The sequence below is a fragment of the Melospiza melodia genome, chromosome 6 (assembly GCF_035770615.1).
Source record: "Melospiza melodia melodia isolate bMelMel2 chromosome 6, bMelMel2.pri, whole genome shotgun sequence".
In the NCBI taxonomy this organism is placed as follows: domain Eukaryota; kingdom Metazoa; phylum Chordata; class Aves; order Passeriformes; family Passerellidae; genus Melospiza; species Melospiza melodia.
In genome coordinates, this window is record NC_086199.1 from 53,203,125 (window position 1) to 53,223,072 (window position 19,948).

A 19,948-nucleotide genomic window follows, 5' to 3' on the forward strand; every position below is an offset into this window, starting at 1 on the left:
TTGGGAATGTGGCTGACATCAGCTATTAGAGATGCAGTGGGGAACAATTCCCTCTCTTCATGTGCATGGCTCTCTTCCATCATAAACTCACCCATTTTCATACCCTAACAGGGCATATATATGTGAAAAACATAAGGCAAAGAGTCAGGCTCCTTCTTATGGTTTTGTGCCCACCCACTCTTAAATACATCATTGGCCACATATCCCTTGACTCTATTCCAATCTGCAAAAATACACTCACAAGTATGAAAGCTCTGTTTTATTACATGTAAACTCTTCAAATACAAAGACATAATAGAGATTTTCACAGCATAAGCAATAAAATTACAATATAATTGTAATATTAAGTTTTTAAACATGAACTTTCACCTTAATTTTCAAATTTAATTGTCTTTTGTTACCAGAAAAGTAAAGCAAATGTTACCAACATAATTTTGAAATTTTGCCCCAAAAACTTACCTTTAAAAATATATATATTTGTGTCATCTCACCACATAAAATTTTAAATAGTTTCAGCTCCAACTATATATACACAGACATACAGTGACTGTTCCATCTACAAATCTGCTGTATCTTATGTAAGTTTAATATTAGAAACAATAATAAAAATTAATAACAAGCAGCTTCAGAAGAATTTGTAGAAATTAATGAAATATCTTGTTTTATTTAGCTTTCAGCTCAGTCGTTTTAGAAATTAAGCAAAGTTTTACACAGAGTGAACATTTTTCTCTTTTGCCGGATAAAAAAGTTTGTATTGCTTGGTCCAGTCAATTAAGTTGGGTTTGAACATACCAAAGCAACTGCACTGAAAAAAGTCTGCAAGATTCTGGAAGCATCCAAGGCTGAAAAAAGAGAAGAACATGCATTCATAAACCCAAGAAACGAAGACTGCAAGCATGAAAAACACCACTTCACCATGAGGCAGCACCCAAGATTTTAACCTGTCAAGGCAGACAGCTCAGGAAGAAGAAACAGAAGAGCTCTCAATTAAGCATTATACCTTTGCTGAACTTTTACAACATGTTTTACTTAAACACATAAGAGTAGATTAAGCTGGACTGAAATAATGCCCCACAGTTAGTAAGATCCTATTTGTTAATATACCTGAGGAAACTGGGAAACCTTGGTACTGGTTTCTCTATTAATAGAGCTAAATATTGCAGGAGAAGTCAGAAAGAGAACTAAGGTGTGAACTAGTCCCTTTCTGATCCTACACAACAGATACAGGGACTGATGAACAAATTTTTGGACAGCACTCCCTCACCCCAAAAACAGTTTTGCATTTATGAGGCAGTGAAGCCGATCAGTACTGAAGAGATAACATGTTTCAAACACTCTATTCATTAATACCCACTTGTAGGGAGTCCTCCTGAGTGAAACAGGATGCTTAGAGGATTTTCTCTGTACCAGGAGATTCATTCTTTCATGTGAGGTCAACCCCAGGAACACAATCTGATTGGAAAAAAAACGTAAGTAATGGTTACAACATGAACATCACAAACTAAAATCCTAGTGAGCAAAAGATACTACTAAGAAGGGAGTAGGGGGAAGAGCCTGGATATATCTAACAAATAAGTAACCACTGCTATAATGATGACTGCAAAGTATGTCTTGAAATGTCACTGGGGCTAAAAGGACCTGGCAAGAACCAGCTCCCAGAGAAGGCAAGCCTAATTGGGATGCCTGTGAAGACTATACCTTTCACAGATGTCTGCAGAAGTGGAAGATCTATCACAGTTAAGCACCAATCTCCTCAGATTTTTGTCTACATTCTACCACACAAAATGGCAGAAAAAGACACCTTGATCCACAATGACACCAAATGCCACAAAGCAGTACATTCTCAAATCACTGTGTATGAAACACAGCAGTTAAACTGTGTTAAGTAGTTAATCCTCCCTATCTTTTTCCAGCATGATATCCCACTGTTTTGGACACTGCAAAAATCTAGCAGTACACATCTAAGATTGTGGAGTTTTTTGTTTTTCAGGTTTTTTTTACTGAACAAGATGTAAAACAAGCCCTTAGCTCAGTGTGCTTAGCACATATTTCAAAGACACCTGTTCCCTAAGAGCTGCTAAACAAGCTTTCACAGATGTTTTAAGACAGCTCTTCTCAATTTTGTTTGCATAGCCAAGCTTTTCTCTGATAAAAATATAAACAAGAAACTTGACAGTCCTCAAGATAAAATCCAGGTCATATATTTTTACAGTAGCAGTGGGATTTAATACAGCCTAATGACACATGGCTGAGCTCTGCCACAGAATTTTCAACTCCGGAATAATTGCGTTACTGAGATTTCGTGCAGTTTTGGGGGCATTAATACCAGTTCTATTGGTCAAATTTCTTGTCTTTAAATACAACTTTTTATAGGCTTGGAATTTTGAGTAGTAAACCCAGAGCTCAGTTATAGGAATGATTTGCAGACTGTGATTCTACTTCCAACAGAGAAATGCTGAGTGCACAAGCTGAACCTGTGAAACTTGAAGCTCTGCCTTGAGATTTAAGAGAAGCACCTTGCTGTGACATTTATCAGGGAGAGCAGGCACAGAGTTTTTATGGGAGCAAATCATCCAGGGAAGAGCTTTAATTTGACAAGAAGCACAAACTGAAGGAAAATATTACCTGATAAAGCTGAACAGTGAGCCACAGAGAGGCCCACAGGGTGTGGAAACAAGCAACTGAGGAGACGTAGGAAACCCAGGGAGAGCAGGACACTGTCTGGGTGAAGTACGTCCATGCTCCATCTTGATGGAAATTTGCTGCACAGTGGTTGGACCAATCTGACAACACACACAATCAGTCAATTGTGTTTTTAAGCCCTTAAGAGCTGAGGGAAGATTATTTGCATGAAATTAATATTACATAGCAACATCCTCTAGAAATACCACATTTCATCTATCCCGTTGCCACCTAAAAGCACCCACACAGATGTGTGAGTGCTTGCTATTCTGGCTGCATAATCTTTACACTCTGTGCTCATGATCCACAGAAAAACATCCTTGTTTTTAAAGGCTGGTGCTATAGCAATTCATCCTCAGCAACTGAGGGTATTCTTCTGCTTTCCAATAAAATTTTGAATTTTACAAAGCAACAGTTCAGGTTCATTAACAAAATAATATACTGTTTTCTCTTCAGAATTAAATTACTTTAAAACCAAGAAGAAATGTCTGCATTTAGTAAGAATATTTCCAAATTAAAAAAAAATAAAATCAATCAAGCTTTTGCAATAATGTATTAACAAACTCATTTTCTGTTACAGCAAAGGGGATCCAGATTAGAACTTGTCACCTGACCTTCGGCCACATTTTCCTCTCTAACAAAAATGCCTCCTGCTATTTCATTTTCCATTGGGTACCCCACTACAGCAGCATCTTTGTTCCTGCTCAACACAAATGGAATCAGGTATTTGACCAAAGGCTCAGATAGGATGCATTTTCACTTAATGCTACAGTAACATCACTGCTGAAATAAGGTATTGCTTGTGCAGGTTGTACTTGCTGGAAAGGAAATGCTGAAAAATAAAGACCACACAGAGACAGATTTGAAAGCTAAAAACTAAACTCATGGATACATACACTGAAGAGTTCCATAAAGCAGCCAGACACCAGTCATTGTCAGGAAAAACAGGAACAACAAGTAGTAATAATGGTTCCCAATGCCTGAAATTGAGGGGAAAAAAATTAAAGTTGAACATTTTAAAATTCAGCAGTACTTGCATTTCTACTAAAGTTATCAGGAATAAACAGAGTCAAAACCATTTCTTATTTTAACCTCTGCCATCCACAAGAGAGCTTGGCAAGGCTGATCTCTCTCTCAACTTTGTCCTGTAAGCCATCCCAATTTATATAACAGAATTAGTTCTGATAAAGTCAACCAGGATTTGTCTCTCCCTCAGAGCTTGCCTTCAGCTGTTTTAGTCTGGTGAGCCCTAATTAAGCAACCACAACTCCCTCCCATGCACAATAAAATTGCCTCATATACTGAGAAGTCTAAGCTATTAAACTTGCTGGACATTGTGTGCTTCAGAATTGAAAACATACAGGGAAAAAGCCCTAGACCTCTGTCAGAACAACTGTTACATGAAGATATTATTTTTAATTACAGTGATATTGTTCAAAGCTTTGAGACAACACATCAGAAGGATGTCTCAGCACCTTGTAAATAGCAAACACTGCAAAAATAGCATTTAACACTAGGAAAAAGGCTGTTGGCAAAAAAAAAGTGAAAAACGTATTGTTAGAAATGTGAAGCTCTCACCTTCCTATCTTGAGCATCACCAGAAATAAGCCAGAAAGGAAGAGAGAGGGTGAGAGGGAAGAACACAAGAAGATGGAAATGCCCTGCAGGGCCATCTCAGCGGTACAGCTGCCCCACTCAGAACTGTCCCCGACAGCGACAAGGGGCAATGGAAGTTCAGGAGGACACACGAGTCCAGCCACTTCCTGCAGCTCATTCTCCTCACCCACAGCTACTGCATTAAAATGTCAGACTGTGCACACTTGTCTGGTTCTTTCAGTATCTACTCCTGGACAGATTGTCCAAAAAAGTTTGTCTAAACCCTTTCTGAACCTGCTGACATTGCCTGTGTCTGCAAACCCTTACAGCAGCAAGCTCCAAAATTTCCCTGCCTGCCATGTGGAGCCATTTTTCCTCTACCAATCCTAAATCCCTGGTTCTACTATGACATGCTTGGCTAATAATTCTGCATTCACTTTAGCCACCATCTTAATAAATTTTTTCTTTCCTTTTTTAAAGTCTCAATCATATCTCCTGTTCCTTCTCCCTCCAAAGAAAGAGTTTCAGATTGCATGATGTGTGTTCTTAGGGTGACCACTCTAACAACCCCTAAATAATCTTATTTGCTTTTCTCTCTTTCATCTGATTTCACTCTGCCACCTATCAGAGTCCTTCAGCATCAACAGGATATTCTTGTGTCATGTGTGCTCTCTCTTTAAGGGGATAAATGTTCTCTGCAACTTTTAAAATATGGGGCATTTTCGAATTTGATAAAGCAACACACTCTCACCTACACACTGTCCAGTCCACAGAGAATGCTGATCATATCTGGCTACACATGCTTGGCAAGCAAGGCAATGCACAGATCTCAAAGGCTTCCTTACCTAGGGGAGGATGAAGGGAAAGAAAACACTCATAGCAGAAGCATCTACTTTGCTCAAAATTTAAGGCATCATCTTAGTTACCACCCACATTTTGCATAATTACTGTGTCATAGACCTCACAACACAGAACATGGATGAGATCCATACACCTTAATTAAAAAGAAAAAAGAGTGGATTTTTAAAAATTAATATTAGAGTTCAAGTATCTCAAAGCATCTCTTATCACCATAAAAGAAATCTAAACAATATATAACAAACTACTTGTTATATTGTTATTAACACTTTCATGACAAGCAGTGAGGAAAAAGGATGTTTATGGCAGCATTGAGTAAAAGGCAGGTTCACAAAAAATAAGTACAAAAAGCCCTACTTACAAGACACGATGTGCAAAATGTTCTGAAGTCCAAGCACCCAGTTTCTGCAAGAGCTATAATGTTCTGAAAAATAAAGATTTTGTGCTTGCACTTGGATAACTTTTCCATAGGTGCTATGAACATTTCTACATTAAGACTTCTGCAGTTGGCAAGTATTTTAAGTGCCAAGCATGAACAGGAGTAAGAACTCACTATTTAAAGAGGTGCACAAGAAAAAACAAACCAGTAAAGATTAATGCAGCTTCACCCACACAAGATTACTCAGAAAAGCATTTCTGTGTTGTCAAAATTATTAAATGATGTGAATTAAATACTCCTTAAAATGAGATGGCACCCCTCATACAGTCAGCCAGACTTCAGGGAGATGAAGCCTGCTCCTTTACAAGGACAGAACATTTATGAGTCCTGTGGCAATATGTTAAAACTGCAGTTTATTCTCCCTGGCAATTGGAAGAAATACAACCTCAATGAGAGCCATGAGATCACAAAGAAAATGCTCTCCTCAACCCATAGGCTGGAGAGAGCAGACACTAAATTCTCTACTGACTGACTGCCCATGACTTCTTTTGGCTGCTATAAAACAGTTAGGAAATAGCATGAGAGTTGCACGATGTTCAAGCACAAAAAACATTACACACATCCTCAAAGCACATGATAGAATTTAAATAATTAGTAGCACATGATATATAGGAAAGCACTGTGACTATTTCTTTCTAACCATAGACAACTGCAACAGAAGCCATGCAAAGCTTATATTTTTTAAGTGAAGTTCTATGTGAATTCATATCACAGATAACACCAGTCGGTCTGTACAATCTTTGGCCAAAGCTCATATTTCAATGAGAAGACAGAGGCAAGCAAACTTTAGCAGGACAAGGCAGACAAGGAAACAAGCAGTAGAAGGAGAAATTCTCCAAGATCTGTGCTGTTAAACAACATTGCTAAAACCTCTTTAAGGAAGAATATTTCACTGCTTTCCAGTTTACCAAAGCTGCACATGATGACAAGCAACCACCAGAAGTGGCTGATACATGTTGCACCACACCAGCCCTTCCATTTGTTTTTACAAAACCACCTACCTCTTTTCTCTCTTCTTCTGAAGTCTTTATATATCCAGGATCAGTACTCCAGGTTTTATAGAAATAATAGAGAAGACCCATCAAGCTGAACACAACAGTGATTTTAAGAATTACATTTGTGTATGTGGTATGTGATAGTCAGGTTAAGGACTATATTCTTACAACTCATAATACCACTCTTTGTGAAACAAGCAAAATATTCTAAAATTGGTTAATACTAATTAGTTAATACAAGCACGACACAAGAAGGAAAAAAAATACTTTCACTTTTACAGTGGGATCCTCTCTGTCCTTCCAAGGCCATTTTATCAGAGAAATGGAATATTCTGTCCAGTTTGAGTGCTGAAGACAACTTTTACAGCTGTATAAACCTGCATCACAACATGGCTCCATGTCATCCTCCCTAAAAGTCCTCCAGACTTCTGCTTTTGAATATTTCAGAGGTACGAAACAAATTTGATTTCTTTTTTCCCCTCTGGAGCTTTTGTACTTTATTTACACAATATCAGTCAGACATGCAGAGCTATAAAGCTTCTGGCAGCTGTGAGGTTAGTTTGGCTGCTGGACCACCCCTAACTCAAACAGGCTCTTACTCAGTCTTACCTTGTCCCATTCATTTCAGCCAAAAGCAACTAAATATACTCATTCAGAAAAATGTAACTGAAAATCATCCTGAAACTATTTTTGTCACACAAAAAAAGCCCAAGCACACACTGCTAAACACTTCTGAAGGTAATGGGACATTAGGAACACCATTTTTACACTAAGAACTAAAACCATCTGTGTATCAGATGACTGGGGAAGAAAAACATGTCAAGATTAACTGTCTCCACACAGCAATAGAGGCATACAGAGTGAGACTAGTTTAATACAACTTAAAGTCATGCATCAACCTTGAGAGCCCAGGCTGCTAAAGAACCATCCTGCTGCTACCAAGGACCAGACAGAGCGCTCAAGTCTGGATGGCATCTCCAGTGACTCCTCAGTCACTTCATGAACTCCAGGGAAAATAATTTTGAAAAATCCAGGATGGCAACCCCAAAGTCATTTTCTCTTATGAACTAACAACACTGCAAACAGTTCTAATTAAAATCAAGGTGACAATTTAGGAAATACTGGCACAAACATCAGCTGTGTTTGTTACAATGCAGTTGCAGGGTGCAATTATAGAAGTCAAAACGATGGTGTGTTTCTTGTGGATACTACTGGTCTATTTGCACTGGTATTGGTTTTTGGAGCTCAGAGAAATCTTTAGTTAGAATGGCTGGATTTTCATTCAGTCCCAAGCAAGTCAGAGAGATACAGCTAACTAAAATCCTGAAAACTTTTAAAACACTGTGACCAGCTCCAGAAGGAAAACACACTCATGAGAACAAGGGTTGGACAGTGAAATGGAAACCTATCCACTGGCCCATCTCACCAGGCTATGGTTAGTACTTCCAGAACACTGCTATGCTCACTATCTTCAGCAGCATCCGACTCAAATCCCTACAAGTAGAATTGCTTTTTCCTTTTAACTTATGTTACACCAATAAAACAAACCTTAAACCTTCACAACAATTGAATAACACCATTTTCATTTATACAAGCACGTGTGTGAATCCCCAGCAGGAATACACTTGATCAGTTCATCAAAGTTAATCCTGATAACTCCATTAAGGACATCTTAATTGGGAACAGTACAAGAGAAAATGTAATTGAAAGGCTGAATTAAAAATTAATTAAAACTGTGTAGCAATACATTGTAGCTGCTTTAGTACAAAATTATTTGCAGTTCTAAGAATCTTCCTAAAGGCTTTTTCACACAACTTAATCAATGAACCAGATGCCCACTGTTTAACAAAGAACAGGGCACTAGAAAGAGAGCACAAACTACTAAAATGCTTTTGTACTCATCACTGAGAAGCCTCTTCAAAGCAAGTAAATGCCAGATAGAAATTAATTCACTGTATACTAAAGATTCAATGTAACCTGTGAATAAAGACAGGAGACTGGACAGTCTACTTTGCAGGAACACAAAGGAATTTCTTCTTTTTTTAGGGAGGTGGTGGTAGAGAATGTTTTTAAAGGCAGGAGCATGAATACCACCAACTATCAAATGCTTATCATTTTAGAAAAAAGAGATGCTTTCAGCATCATTATTAAGATGTTACCCGGTTACAGCACATGACAAAATACATCAGTGTACCACAGTCTCAGTGAGGAAGATTAAAGAGTGATGTGTAGATGCTAACAGAAGCCATTAGCTACATAACACCTTCATTCTGATATTCCAGTAACATATGAAATAGGTCAGGTTGTAAGGAAGACAAAAATCAATAGATAAAAGGTACAGAATTTTAGTCTTTGTTTAATTTAAAGTCACTTTGCCTCTTCCCAATGGGATTAAACCAATCTTACCAGAGATGAACAGTCACATGGAATTATCTGGAACTTCTCATCACAGTTTGCACAACAGGTTTAGATTTACAAGAAACTCCAAGCAGAATTGCATTTCCTGAGTATAAAGGATATCAGGCAGGAACCAGAAAAACCAGGTCATGGACATCCAAAAAACTGAACTTAGCAGAAATGCTGTGGGAAGGTATCTTAGGTTCTTGAGCCCCACAAGTTGCCTGAAAGAACATTAAAAGAAATAAATATTTTTCAAAATATATTTGAAACATAGAATATATATAGATATAGAAAACACATAGAATATAAATAATATGGTTTGTAACTGCAAAAACTTCAAGCACAGGGTTTATTTAAAGTTGCTCAAAGCAATCAAGAACTGTCACTCAAAAGCATTCTTTATCCATACATATAGGGGGTTAACAATGCAAAAATAAAACTGAAGAGTGCTCTGCTCCAGCACAATATTATACACCTGAAAAGTGCAGTAGGACTGGTTGAAAAGTCCCACCTCTGTCTATTTGCACACAGATAGCATTGCCATATCAGCGACCACTGACCTTGGCAGGAAATGTGAGAAACAGCTCAGGATAACACTGGGAGGTCTGGGGAGCAGGAGAGGGGATGGCTCCTGAAAACTCATTTTGTGACAGAACACAGCAGGAAAAAGTTGTGATAAAGGACACTTCTGAGCAGATATCTCAATGTCTACCAGATAGAGACCATCAGCAATACTCTGACAACAAAATCAGCTAACAGACTGCATTTGGGGTTTTTTTTCCAAATCCTTCAGTGACAAGAAACTATTATTGTGTGTATCTAAATATATTTGATTATTATGGTCATTAATTCTAAAAAGTACATGCATTTAAATTCTCCACACATTGTAAAACCATTTCTTAGGCGCTATCTTTTTTGTTAACTGAAACTAAACTTTGAAAAGAATTATGCATCAGATGCTTTTTAAAGTCTTTGCCAAGTAAGTACATAAACAGAGAGAAAAGGCCACAAACCTCACAAACAGAGACATCACAAATAGCAGGCTGAGAAGCAAACCTCCTTTTAAAAGCCAAGAATCAGAACTTAGGTCCATGACGTATCCAATGGCCCACATGAACGTCAAGGAAGATGCTAACACCAGGAAGAGCTGTCAAAATGATTACTTTTAAAATATGACAAAGTACTCAAGCAGGTCTTACTTAAAAGTATTCGGTTCATGTAATGACAAATGCTGAAAGACTCACAATAAGTAAGATAGGACAAGGTCCTTTTGATCAATACATCAAAAGCACGGGTGAGGTATGACACAAAACTCTCACCCAAACACTCCAATGTGCTTTTAAAGAACTCTATTTTGTGCACCCAATTTCAGAAATTACTCTCATTAGAGTTAATTTGCATGTCACTCTAAACACAGCATGCTCTGGTTTTATTTCTATTACTTATTACTCAGGAAATTACCTCATATTTCTCTACTACTTTCAGTAACCTGTTATTTCTCCTGTTTCTCATTTTTTCTTCCTCTTGTAGCATGTAAATCATGAAGGGATTCTGACTTTGGCAAGCAATGTCAAGCGGCCTCTCTCCCTTTAACAACAAATAGGGTTATTTATTTATTTATTACTTTACACATAAACACTCTCACTTTTAACAAAGGTAAGAAATTAACATAGTTAAAACAAGAATAACTGGGCAGTTACTTCCCAGCCCCACCTCCCCCCACACTATTTTTTTAAGTAAAGGTAAGCTAAATTCAGAGTGCTAACATGCTTAAATCAGAGCTTCATAGCTCTGAAAACTGATACTTGTAGCTGTTTATCTGTTGGACTGTTTCCAATAACACATCTATATAGTCGTGGGAATCTATACTTTCAACATTTATGCTATCAGTTCCCACAAACATTAAGTTGAAGCCTTTCATATGTGATAACCTTTTGAATGTACAAACAGGCATTAACCAAACATCAGCTTTCACAGGAGGACATTCAGTTAATTTGAAGTCTTTACAAGTCTGACTAGACACTAAGAAATGCATTTTTTAAAATCTGCCCAAGTCCTCATGACAATGTCTTTAAGTAGCAAACAGCCAAATGAAGAAACGAAACAGAAATTAAACAAGGTCCTGAGAAAATCAAACTAACTAAACACCCCAAGAAAACGAAACAAAAAAGGGCAAGGGAGCAGAATCAAGTCAAAGGACACAATTACTGTTCAGTGAACACAAGGCGTGGCTGTTCATTACACAAAAGTTGCAAAGAACCTCTGCATTCATACTTGGAGCCACACCTCAAGAAAGGCACCAACTCCCTTTTGGGAAAGACTAAGAATACCTAGTCTTAGCCAAACCCCGCTGCAATTTATATCCAACATGGAGAAGACTGAGATTTTTCTTTACATTCATTTTACACATTCATGCTACATGGGATAAAATATCACAAAGGAAATCCTACCTTAACATTTTTTATGTCCAGGCTGGCACCAGCTTCCAGTAACAGATCCACTGCACTAGTATTTCCTGAGGCTATTGCCCAATGCAGTGCAGTATTCTTTTGAACATTGTCTACAGCATTGAGAGAGGGATTAAACTTTAAGAGAAACTTCATGGGTTCTGGTCTAGATGAAAATAAATCATCAGAGTTAACAAACAGAAGATAATCTAGATTGGAAATGAAACTTTTGAACATATAATGCCTTCTCACAACCAGCTCATCAATGGTAAATCCATGTTTAGAATTCCCCACCTGCCCTAGAAGTAAGGTAGCATCATCATTTCTCCAGATGATGTTACCTCACCATTTTAACAAATATGAGGTACATAACACTGGTCATATCTTCTACAACACCATAGCTTCTATCTCCCCATTTTATTAGTTCTAAATGCATTTCACTGCATCCACACCCATTTGTTTTAATTTTGCAGAAAATACAATAAGGCTGCAGACAATTTAGCCATAAACCTAAACTTATTTAAGAAATTCCTTTCACTTTCTTTGCTATATCCAATAAGCATTCCCAACTCTGAATCTCTGAAACACATCATATTTTTGTACAAGTGGAAGGGAAAGGAACGTCAGTTAAAAAAAAAAGGCAAGGAAAAATTCACCTCACTGCTTCTTGACTACAATACAATAGACTTTTCTTCAGTTACTCTCTACTTACCCAAAGGCTTTTTGTGCTGTTAACATTAAAGGCGTTTGTCCATTGAAGTCTGTTGTGTCTATGTTCTAAGAAAAACATAACAAGCAAGTGATTACCAGTGATCTCAGGAAACAGTGGAATTTGGGGCTATGTAACTGACTTAGCTTCACTAATGAACAGAAAAAAGGCAAATCAAAACATATCAGCCAAGAAACCAACACTCATTTAAAACTTTTTCCTCCTTCTCTAAGTCTTGCATGTCATTCTTTACAGAATATTCTGAATTTCTATTTTAAGGGAATTTTTAAGGGAGAGACTCCACTAAGGATATTTATAAGTGAATCATGTCAATTGTATTTCTTGTCCTCCTTGTAAAGAAATACACTATCAATAAGAAGAACCTTATAAAGCAATGCTAACCAAGTTCCTTGTGTAAATAGAAGTACATAAAAGATGTAAAGAAAAATACATAAAACAGATTTATTAAAACAAAGAAGGACTACGTATCTCAAGACATAGGTAAATATCTAGCCTAAATTTTCTTCCTTCTTCACAACAAAGGTTTCCTTGCTTTCTCCCTCCATCCATCATTATATTAGCACAGACTTACTTAAAAGAATTATTCACATGGATATTTTTAGTAGAAGAGAGGTGGGCCAACAACTTTATTAAGCCTGTGATATACACCACTGCACCTACGTTCCTGAAGTCACTCTCCCTAAAGAGAACTTCATAAGAAGGAAAATAAACTGAGCAAACTTTTAAATTCTAACACTAGGTTGTTCCTCAAAATCTCTCTAGATCATATAAGAACTCTTGTCATTTTTATTAGCATGTTGTTACACTTGCCATCAATTCTGCTCATTTCACATATAAGCTAAGAGACATCAACTACCATGGATACAACACAAATTTCTAATGAAAATTCAGACCTAGTCTGATCATTTTTTCTGCATTTTCAATTTATGGAAAACTGCATAGATTATTAGTTACAAAGTTGTAATCAATTCATAAATATTGCATAATGTCTATACATCATATACTGCTTTTTGTTCCCACGTTTAAAAGCCATTGGTTATTTCACCACACCACAAATCCACACAACCTTAACAACACTCCTAAACATGCTGAAATGTAGGTGAATCTGGATGTGGGCAATGACAGGAATAGGGAAGAGCATTAAAAAAAATTACATATACAAATGCCTAAGTTTGTCTGTGCTTCTAGCACATAAGAAGAGGTGTAAAATCACTGTTCTTCATCGAAAAAAACCCAGTTAGTTCTGGAGTGCCTCCTATACACAGGCAGCTACTCATAAGCGAAAAGTACATTTGGGGCATCAGCAACATACCTGGCCTTTTGCTATGAGGTAGGCTATGATGGGCATGTGTTGGAACAGCACTGCTAAATGAATGCTACTGAATCCTTCCCCATCAATGAGACTGGGATCTGCTCCACACTTCAACAATAACACGACCATCGGAAGGTGTCCTTGTCTGCAACAACAGGTGTAAATGAAACTATAGAGACAATTTGAAACATGGATATTTTAAGGAAAGCATTGCCTTTATAATTCTCACAGGCATCCCACAAAATATTTCAGCTTCTCATGGCTTTATTTAGGAAATCATATTAAATACATACAGCCTAACAAACAAGCCTAGGGCAAAGCATTAATTTAGACTACACATTAATTTAGACTACAGTGGGTATTCCACAGTAACTTCTCCTATGAGCAGTCATCCAAGCCTCTGATTCTGGCAAAAGACTGACAGTCCAGAAGAAAGCACTCATCTTCCAGCAGGAGACTTCACACTCAGAGAAGTTTCCCCAGAATAATTATTTCAGGTTATATTTTCTCCAGACAAGCAGTGCTTTGCTCTCTGAATCTCAGAAAGTGCTACCACAGCTTTAAATACTGACAGATTTGCAGTAAGGGGTTGCAAGCAGCACTACCTGGTGGCCCAGTGCAGGGGTGTAGAATTGAGATCTCCACCAAGCTGATCCACTACTGCACCTTTGGAAAGGTAATATCTGTGTAATAACAGCACAATAAGGTCAGGAACAGACACAATAAAATAGAAAAGCCTTACACTAAAGATAACATAGCTAAAGGAGTAAATGACTCATAATAAAAAATTCACTGGAGAAGCAAATGGACAAAAGTGGTTTACCAAGTAAGTAATGCTGTTTCAAGAAAATGTTGAAGAAAACATAGTCATTAGCAAGGTACTTCTAAAATCAGCTTTCACCTTTGTTACAGAAACAAATCCAGGAAAATCCAATGATTTCATGTACTAGATGATTTCCCATATAAAGAAACAGGCTATCTTTACATTTCAGTGATATCTTCACTAAGGTAAGTGTGTTAAAATTTGCATTCTCACTTCTCTTTTCAAAGTGATTATAGGTACCAGTGGCAGAATACACTGTGTTACTGCCACAGGGACTCTCAGCTTACTTTACTAGCTCCTGTCTGTTGTTTATGGCTGCCCAGTGAAGAAGAGTCACATTTTCTTTGTCTGGCTGTCGAACATCATATCCTGCTTCTACCAGTTCTTTGCATCGTTCTAGCATTCCATACCTTAAATGAGAAACAAAGAAAAATTAATATACTTATATTTTTTCAGTATTCTCCAGTCTGGAGACATTTGCACCCTAAAGAAAAAATATATCTCAGTAAGCATCACCCAGCAGATCCTACTGGAGCAAATTCCACATTGCATTCAATGGAAGTCTTGTAAAAAGAGTGGGGCTATGCCTTGACGAGTAGAATTTTCTACTTAAACAAATCTGCTTGAAATGTTTTTATTTACAGTAGCAACAGTAAGTTGCTTTTCTTCTTCCACTACAGGGAGAAAATGAAACTGAAAACATTTCCTTTGTAAAAATATCCAGCCTGGCTCACATTTGAGGACACTTCCATCTGTTCCAACACTCCGCACACTCAGAACATGTACTTACTGTGTAGCCTTGACAATATCACAGGTGCTGGGGTCTTCAGCAATGGGATATGGGCCTGGAAGACCTTTATCTTCATGGACGCTGTGGCTCCTGTGCACATGAGGTCGATGAGGCCCATGGCAATGGCTTTTACACTGATTGTTAACAAAACAATTATTAACCACTGTTACTTATCGGCTGCACACCACACACAGCTCTCCCTTTACCAGAAGCACTCACTGGGCGTGGTAGGTTCTGTTAATACAAACGAAGATGTTAATTCAAAGCACGGTTAAAGCCTCCGGGCAAGAGACCAATCCTTTCATTTGCGGAGGACAGCAGGGATGGGGTTAAGGTGCATTAGGACAAATGACAGAGGCGTTCAGCACCCTGCAAAGCTGGTTCCCGACACAGCAGCCTCCCCCACAACAGCGCTACACTCCAGAAACCACAACCTACGGCCTTGGGGAGGGTTTGAAACGCACTTGGCAGCCATAGTGCCATCCGTGCAGCCAGAAACCCGACGAGGGAACAGACAAGGCACACGCAGAGCACGACACGGACGGCTCTTGCCCGGGAGCCCCCGCCAGACCCCTGCGGCACCGCGGCCGCCCCGGCCCCGCCCTCACCACCTGCCCGGGGCTCGCGGCCGCGCCCCGCACCCCCGGCCCGGGCAGCGCCGGCTCCCAGCCCCGCTCCAGCCCCGGCGCTGCCTGGGGATCCCCCGCTCACCGCCGGGCCGCCCCCCGCCATGCCCGCGGCTTCCTGCTCCCGCTTCCTGGGCACGGCTGCGGGGCGGGGCCGGGCAAACACGGCCCGGGCGGGGCGGCTCCGAGGCGGGGCCGGGGGAGAGCGGGGAGGCCCCAGGAAGCCTTCCCTGAGGCTGTCCCTGCCGCTGCGGAGCCGCTTGGGCGAGCGGGTCGGCGGTTCCCGTGTGCCTGAAATGGTTCCTTCCCTTTTACCAAGGCAACCGCATCGAAGAACTCTGTTTTCGCTCAGGATCCCCCCCGGGTGGCGGACAAGGCGAATTGTCTGCTGGCGAGTTTTTCGGGGCTTGTGCCTCAGCAGGTAGAAGCGATCTCTCGGTGAAGGTTCTGGAGACGTCTGATGAGGTGAGGCTGAGGAACTGGGGGAGCTCAGTCTGGAGAAAGGAAAGCGGGGACCTTGTGACTCTCCACAATTCCCTGAAAGGAGTAACGTCACCTCCTTGTTGGCCCGGTTCCCAGAGGAGTTCAAGGCCCTTTGGGACCCCCAGCTGAGCCCCAATATTCCCTCATAATGACCGCCAGGGTGAGAGAGGAGCCGCCATTTTAGGGCAAGCGGTCACCATCCCCCGAAGAAATGGGGATAAACTGGGAAAACACCCAAGCGTGTCAATCACCCACACCTCACCAAGCTTGCCGGGTGAGGTGGGACCCTGGCAGCCCTTGGAGTGATGGCATCTCTTTTGGCCTCAGAAGAAACCCCAGCATGGGGTGACCAGAGACGTCCAGCTCTCAAACATCGTGGGGCTGTGGGGACACGGGGACCCCCTGCTCCTAGAGGAAATGTGTCATGACCCTTGGACAACTGACAGTCACCACTCACAGGTCATCGGAAAAGGGATAATTATCACTCCCAGCTCAGCCTCCAGACCAGGGCTGAACCACAGAGCTTTCGCCATCCTGCCACAGTGGGGTCCTGGCTGGAAGGATCACAGCTCAGGTCAGGTCTTCAGGGAGAGACTGGGAGAGCCATTCAGGGCACAAGAGCCTCAGCAGCCTTCATAAAAGGAAAGAAAACTGCAAGAGCAGGCACATTAATGAAAAAACCCAACAATTATTTCCAAAACCCTGTTTTGGTAGGTCAGAGCAGTAGGCAAAGGTAGGATAGGTTTATTAGATGGCAACTAACCATCAGGTAGGAACCTGGGTGCTTTCCTGTGACTGGTTACTGCATTTTCCATCACCATCAATTGTTTTTAAAGCAGAGGAAGATATTTTGGGGGGTACGATAATCCCAGCACCACAGGAGTGACTGTGGAATCTCAACATCTCCCTTGTGCACTCTACGCACATGACTTAGGCTGCTTGTTGCGGAACCAGTTGGTAAAAGGCCAAGACCTGGCTCCCATTACAGGGGAAGAAAGAGTTCATCAGGGCTCAACCTGAAGTGAAATTTTGTCTCTTCTGGTTCTACTCACAGCTTTGGTAAGAGAGCAAAGTCTCTGTTCCTGACTCACACAAGCCCTTGGAATGCACACAGCTGTTGTTATCTTGCTGTTACATTTCATATTTCTAGAGTCCCATACTGTCACAATCATATTTCTAAAGTCTCATACCTTCTTGGCAATACTTCTTGGGGGCAGTTCTTCACAGCTCTGACATCTTATGCTTGTTACTGCTTCCTAGTCACAGCTCCTTCCAGGTTCTCCCTGCCTGGCCAAGCCCAGCCCCTTTTATCCCAGTTGTCTTCGCTAGCTACAGCTGCAGCCCAATTAAGGACATCGCAGCTGCAGCCCATCAAAAACAACCAGGGCTTATCAGGGCAAGGCCTATATACAGATATTCAAATATAATACAGATATTCAAATATAATACAGATATTTTACTAGGATTCCTACTATACACAGGGACCCTTGTGTCACTTCAGGAGAAGCCCTTGTCACTTTCAAGAAGCCCCTGTCACTTTCAAGAAGCCCCTGTCACTTTCAAAGGGCAGGTGTTGTTTCACTGGTGCATTTCCTGGCTGTGTCAAGCCCCTCCTACCCGCGCTACAGCCTGTGCTTGAAGACACAAAAGGAGCATCCTGGAGGAAAGGCATGGAAAGTTTGAGAAAGGCTGAAGGGAGCACTCAGATGTCCCCTTTTCCCAAGAGGTTTCTTTAGCTGAAGTTCCTGACAAGGAGCAGACTTGACTCGCCGCAATGGGTTTGTTGTTTTATTTCTCGGGCCCTCAGTCCTGCGTGGGATTCTGGAAGTGGGTGCTTCAGAGGCTCCTGCAAGGGGTCAAAAACGCCTGCCCCGCACCCAAGGGTGGCACAAGATCTCCTCCAAGTGCGGCCTGTAAGCGGGGTGCTTGGCCAAGCACCAGCGGATCAGGTGCTGGCACTCTGCGGAGAGAAGGCACAGACAGCGCCGGTCACTGGCAGAACGCTCCTGCCCGGCTGCCCCCAGTGCCCGCGGGGCCCGGGCCGCGCTGCGTGAGCTCGGGGCTGCGCCGGCCTCCCGAGCGACCGTGCCCCGCGGGCAGAGAGCGGCACGGCGGGACACGGCCGCCTCCTTCGGCCGCGGGGCCGCGCTGACCCCGTGGGCACGGGCACCTCCTGCGGCCGGCCCTGGGGGCAGATGGACGGTGCCCGGAGCCGCGTGAGGGCCGCGCCGGGCCGCGCGCCGCCGGCTGCCAAAGCCGCCCGCTCGGGGCCGGACACCAACCTGGAGAGACCTGCTGCCAGAAGAAGGGCTGCCCCAGCACGATGGCATGGTCGTCCTCGAAGGGGAGGCTGCCGCAGACCATGACGTACAGCAGCACGCCCAGGGACCAGACGGTGGCCTCGTGGCCGTCGTAGCAGCCAAGGCAGACCCACTCGGGCGGGCTGTAGGCGTGCGTTCCTAGGGGAGACGGGCGGCGCTGTCCAGGCGCGGGCTGCTGCCTTCCAGAGCCCAGCGCCAGGCTCCGGGCTGAGGCAGGGGCTGCACCCGCGGCCACAGCTTCCCCCCCGAGGCCACCCCGCGTCCCCCAGCCAGCTGGCCAAAGCCAAGGAACCATTCTGCCAGGCAAAGAAGGCCAGCGGAGCGGCCCAGGCCCATGCGGGCCTGCCGAGCCGGGAGGCCCGGAGCCGGCTTTGGCCGCCCCCTCTGCGGGCAGGGCCGGCAGCCGGGTCCCGGAGCACGGCGTCTGCCCCGGGCCAAAGGGCAGCCGGCTGAAGGCCGCAGCCCGCAGCCCAGGAGGGAGCGGGGCCCTGCAGTGCCTGGCACCGGGAGCGGGGCCCGGGCCATGGGCTCACCGGCAAACCGCGTGTAGGCCTGCTCCTGGAGGAAGGTGCCGCAACCGAAGTCGATGAGCTTCAGGTCGCCGCTCTCCGGGTTCACGAGGAGGTTCTCCGGCTTGATGTCCCGGTGCAGGACGCCGCAGGCGGTGCAGTGCCGCACGGCCTCCAGCACCTGGACGAAAAGCCAGCGTGCCATCTCCTCGCACAGGAACCCCTGCTCCCGCAGGAACTGCAGGAGATCCTGCCATGCCTCCGGACGCTCCAGCACCAGCACGAAGCTGTCAGGCAGCTCGAACCAGTCGAGGAGCTGGATGATGTTGCAGCAGCCGGAGCCCACCTTCTCCATCAGCACGACCTCCATGGGCACGCGGGTGCCGTCGGGCTGCGAGCAGGAGAAAATCAGTGCCTGCGGCAGGCCTGATGCTGCCCCGGGGCTGCTGCGCTGCGCCCTGCCTGCGATGCCCCCGTGCCCCCTGGCGCAGCCTCCCCGGTGCTGGGGCTTCCTCCCGCCCAGGGGATGCTTGGGGGGCGCCCCTGCCCGGCCCCGCCGCCGCTGTTTGGCACGGCCGGGCCCGCGATGCTGCGGCTGCACGCTGAGCCCGCGCCCGCCGCCCCCGCCATCCCCCGGCTCCCGCTGCCAGTCGGCGCCCCGGGATTCTCCCTGCCCGCCCCGGCCCGCTCTGTCCCGCCGGCCCCGCTCCCTCACCAGCTCGTCCCACTGCAGGACGCTCTCCCGGGCCACGCGTTTGATGGCCACCTGCAAGCCACGGAGAGAGGAGGGCTGAGCTCCGGCCCTGCCCCTCCCCAGCGCTGCCCCTCGTCCCACGGCCGGCCGTCGCGGCCACTCACCGGGCTCCCGTCGGAGAGGCGGATGCCCGAGAAAACGGTGCCGAAGCCACCGCTGCCCAGCCGCGGGCCCAGCTGGTAC

General features: G+C 43.5%; 1 protein-coding gene across 1 annotated transcript; it reads right to left on the bottom strand.

The window, feature by feature from the left end:
• Positions 1 to 244: 244 nt before the first annotated feature.
• ZDHHC13 (zinc finger DHHC-type palmitoyltransferase 13) lies at positions 245 to 15,859 on the bottom strand. Its single transcript, XM_063158177.1, has 17 exons — positions 15,784 to 15,859; positions 15,073 to 15,206; positions 14,570 to 14,692; positions 14,065 to 14,142; positions 13,460 to 13,604; positions 12,130 to 12,194; positions 11,421 to 11,583; positions 10,432 to 10,557; positions 9,984 to 10,117; positions 9,088 to 9,191; positions 6,577 to 6,704; positions 5,498 to 5,560; positions 5,030 to 5,123; positions 3,579 to 3,662; positions 2,626 to 2,783; positions 1,355 to 1,452; positions 245 to 842 (listed from the first exon to the last, which is right to left on the bottom strand). Exons 1-17 carry the CDS (start codon positions 15,802 to 15,804, stop codon positions 707 to 709), a joined length of 1,854 nt encoding a protein of 617 aa, XP_063014247.1. The 5' UTR covers positions 15,805 to 15,859; the 3' UTR covers positions 245 to 706.
• Between the last annotated feature and the right edge of the window lie 4,089 nt (positions 15,860 to 19,948).

Coding starts and splice junctions, on each gene's coding strand:
- ZDHHC13 (XM_063158177.1), bottom strand. CDS start 15,804: ATGGCGGGGGGCGGCCCGGCG. Junction 9,192..9,983: donor GTGATGTCTCTGTTTGTGAG/GTTTGTGGCCTT, acceptor ATGTTCTTTCAG/GCAACTTGTGGGGCTCAAGA. Junction 6,705..9,087: donor TTTCTGGTTCCTGCCTGATA/TCCTTTATACTC, acceptor GACTATCACATA/CCACATACACAAATGTAATT.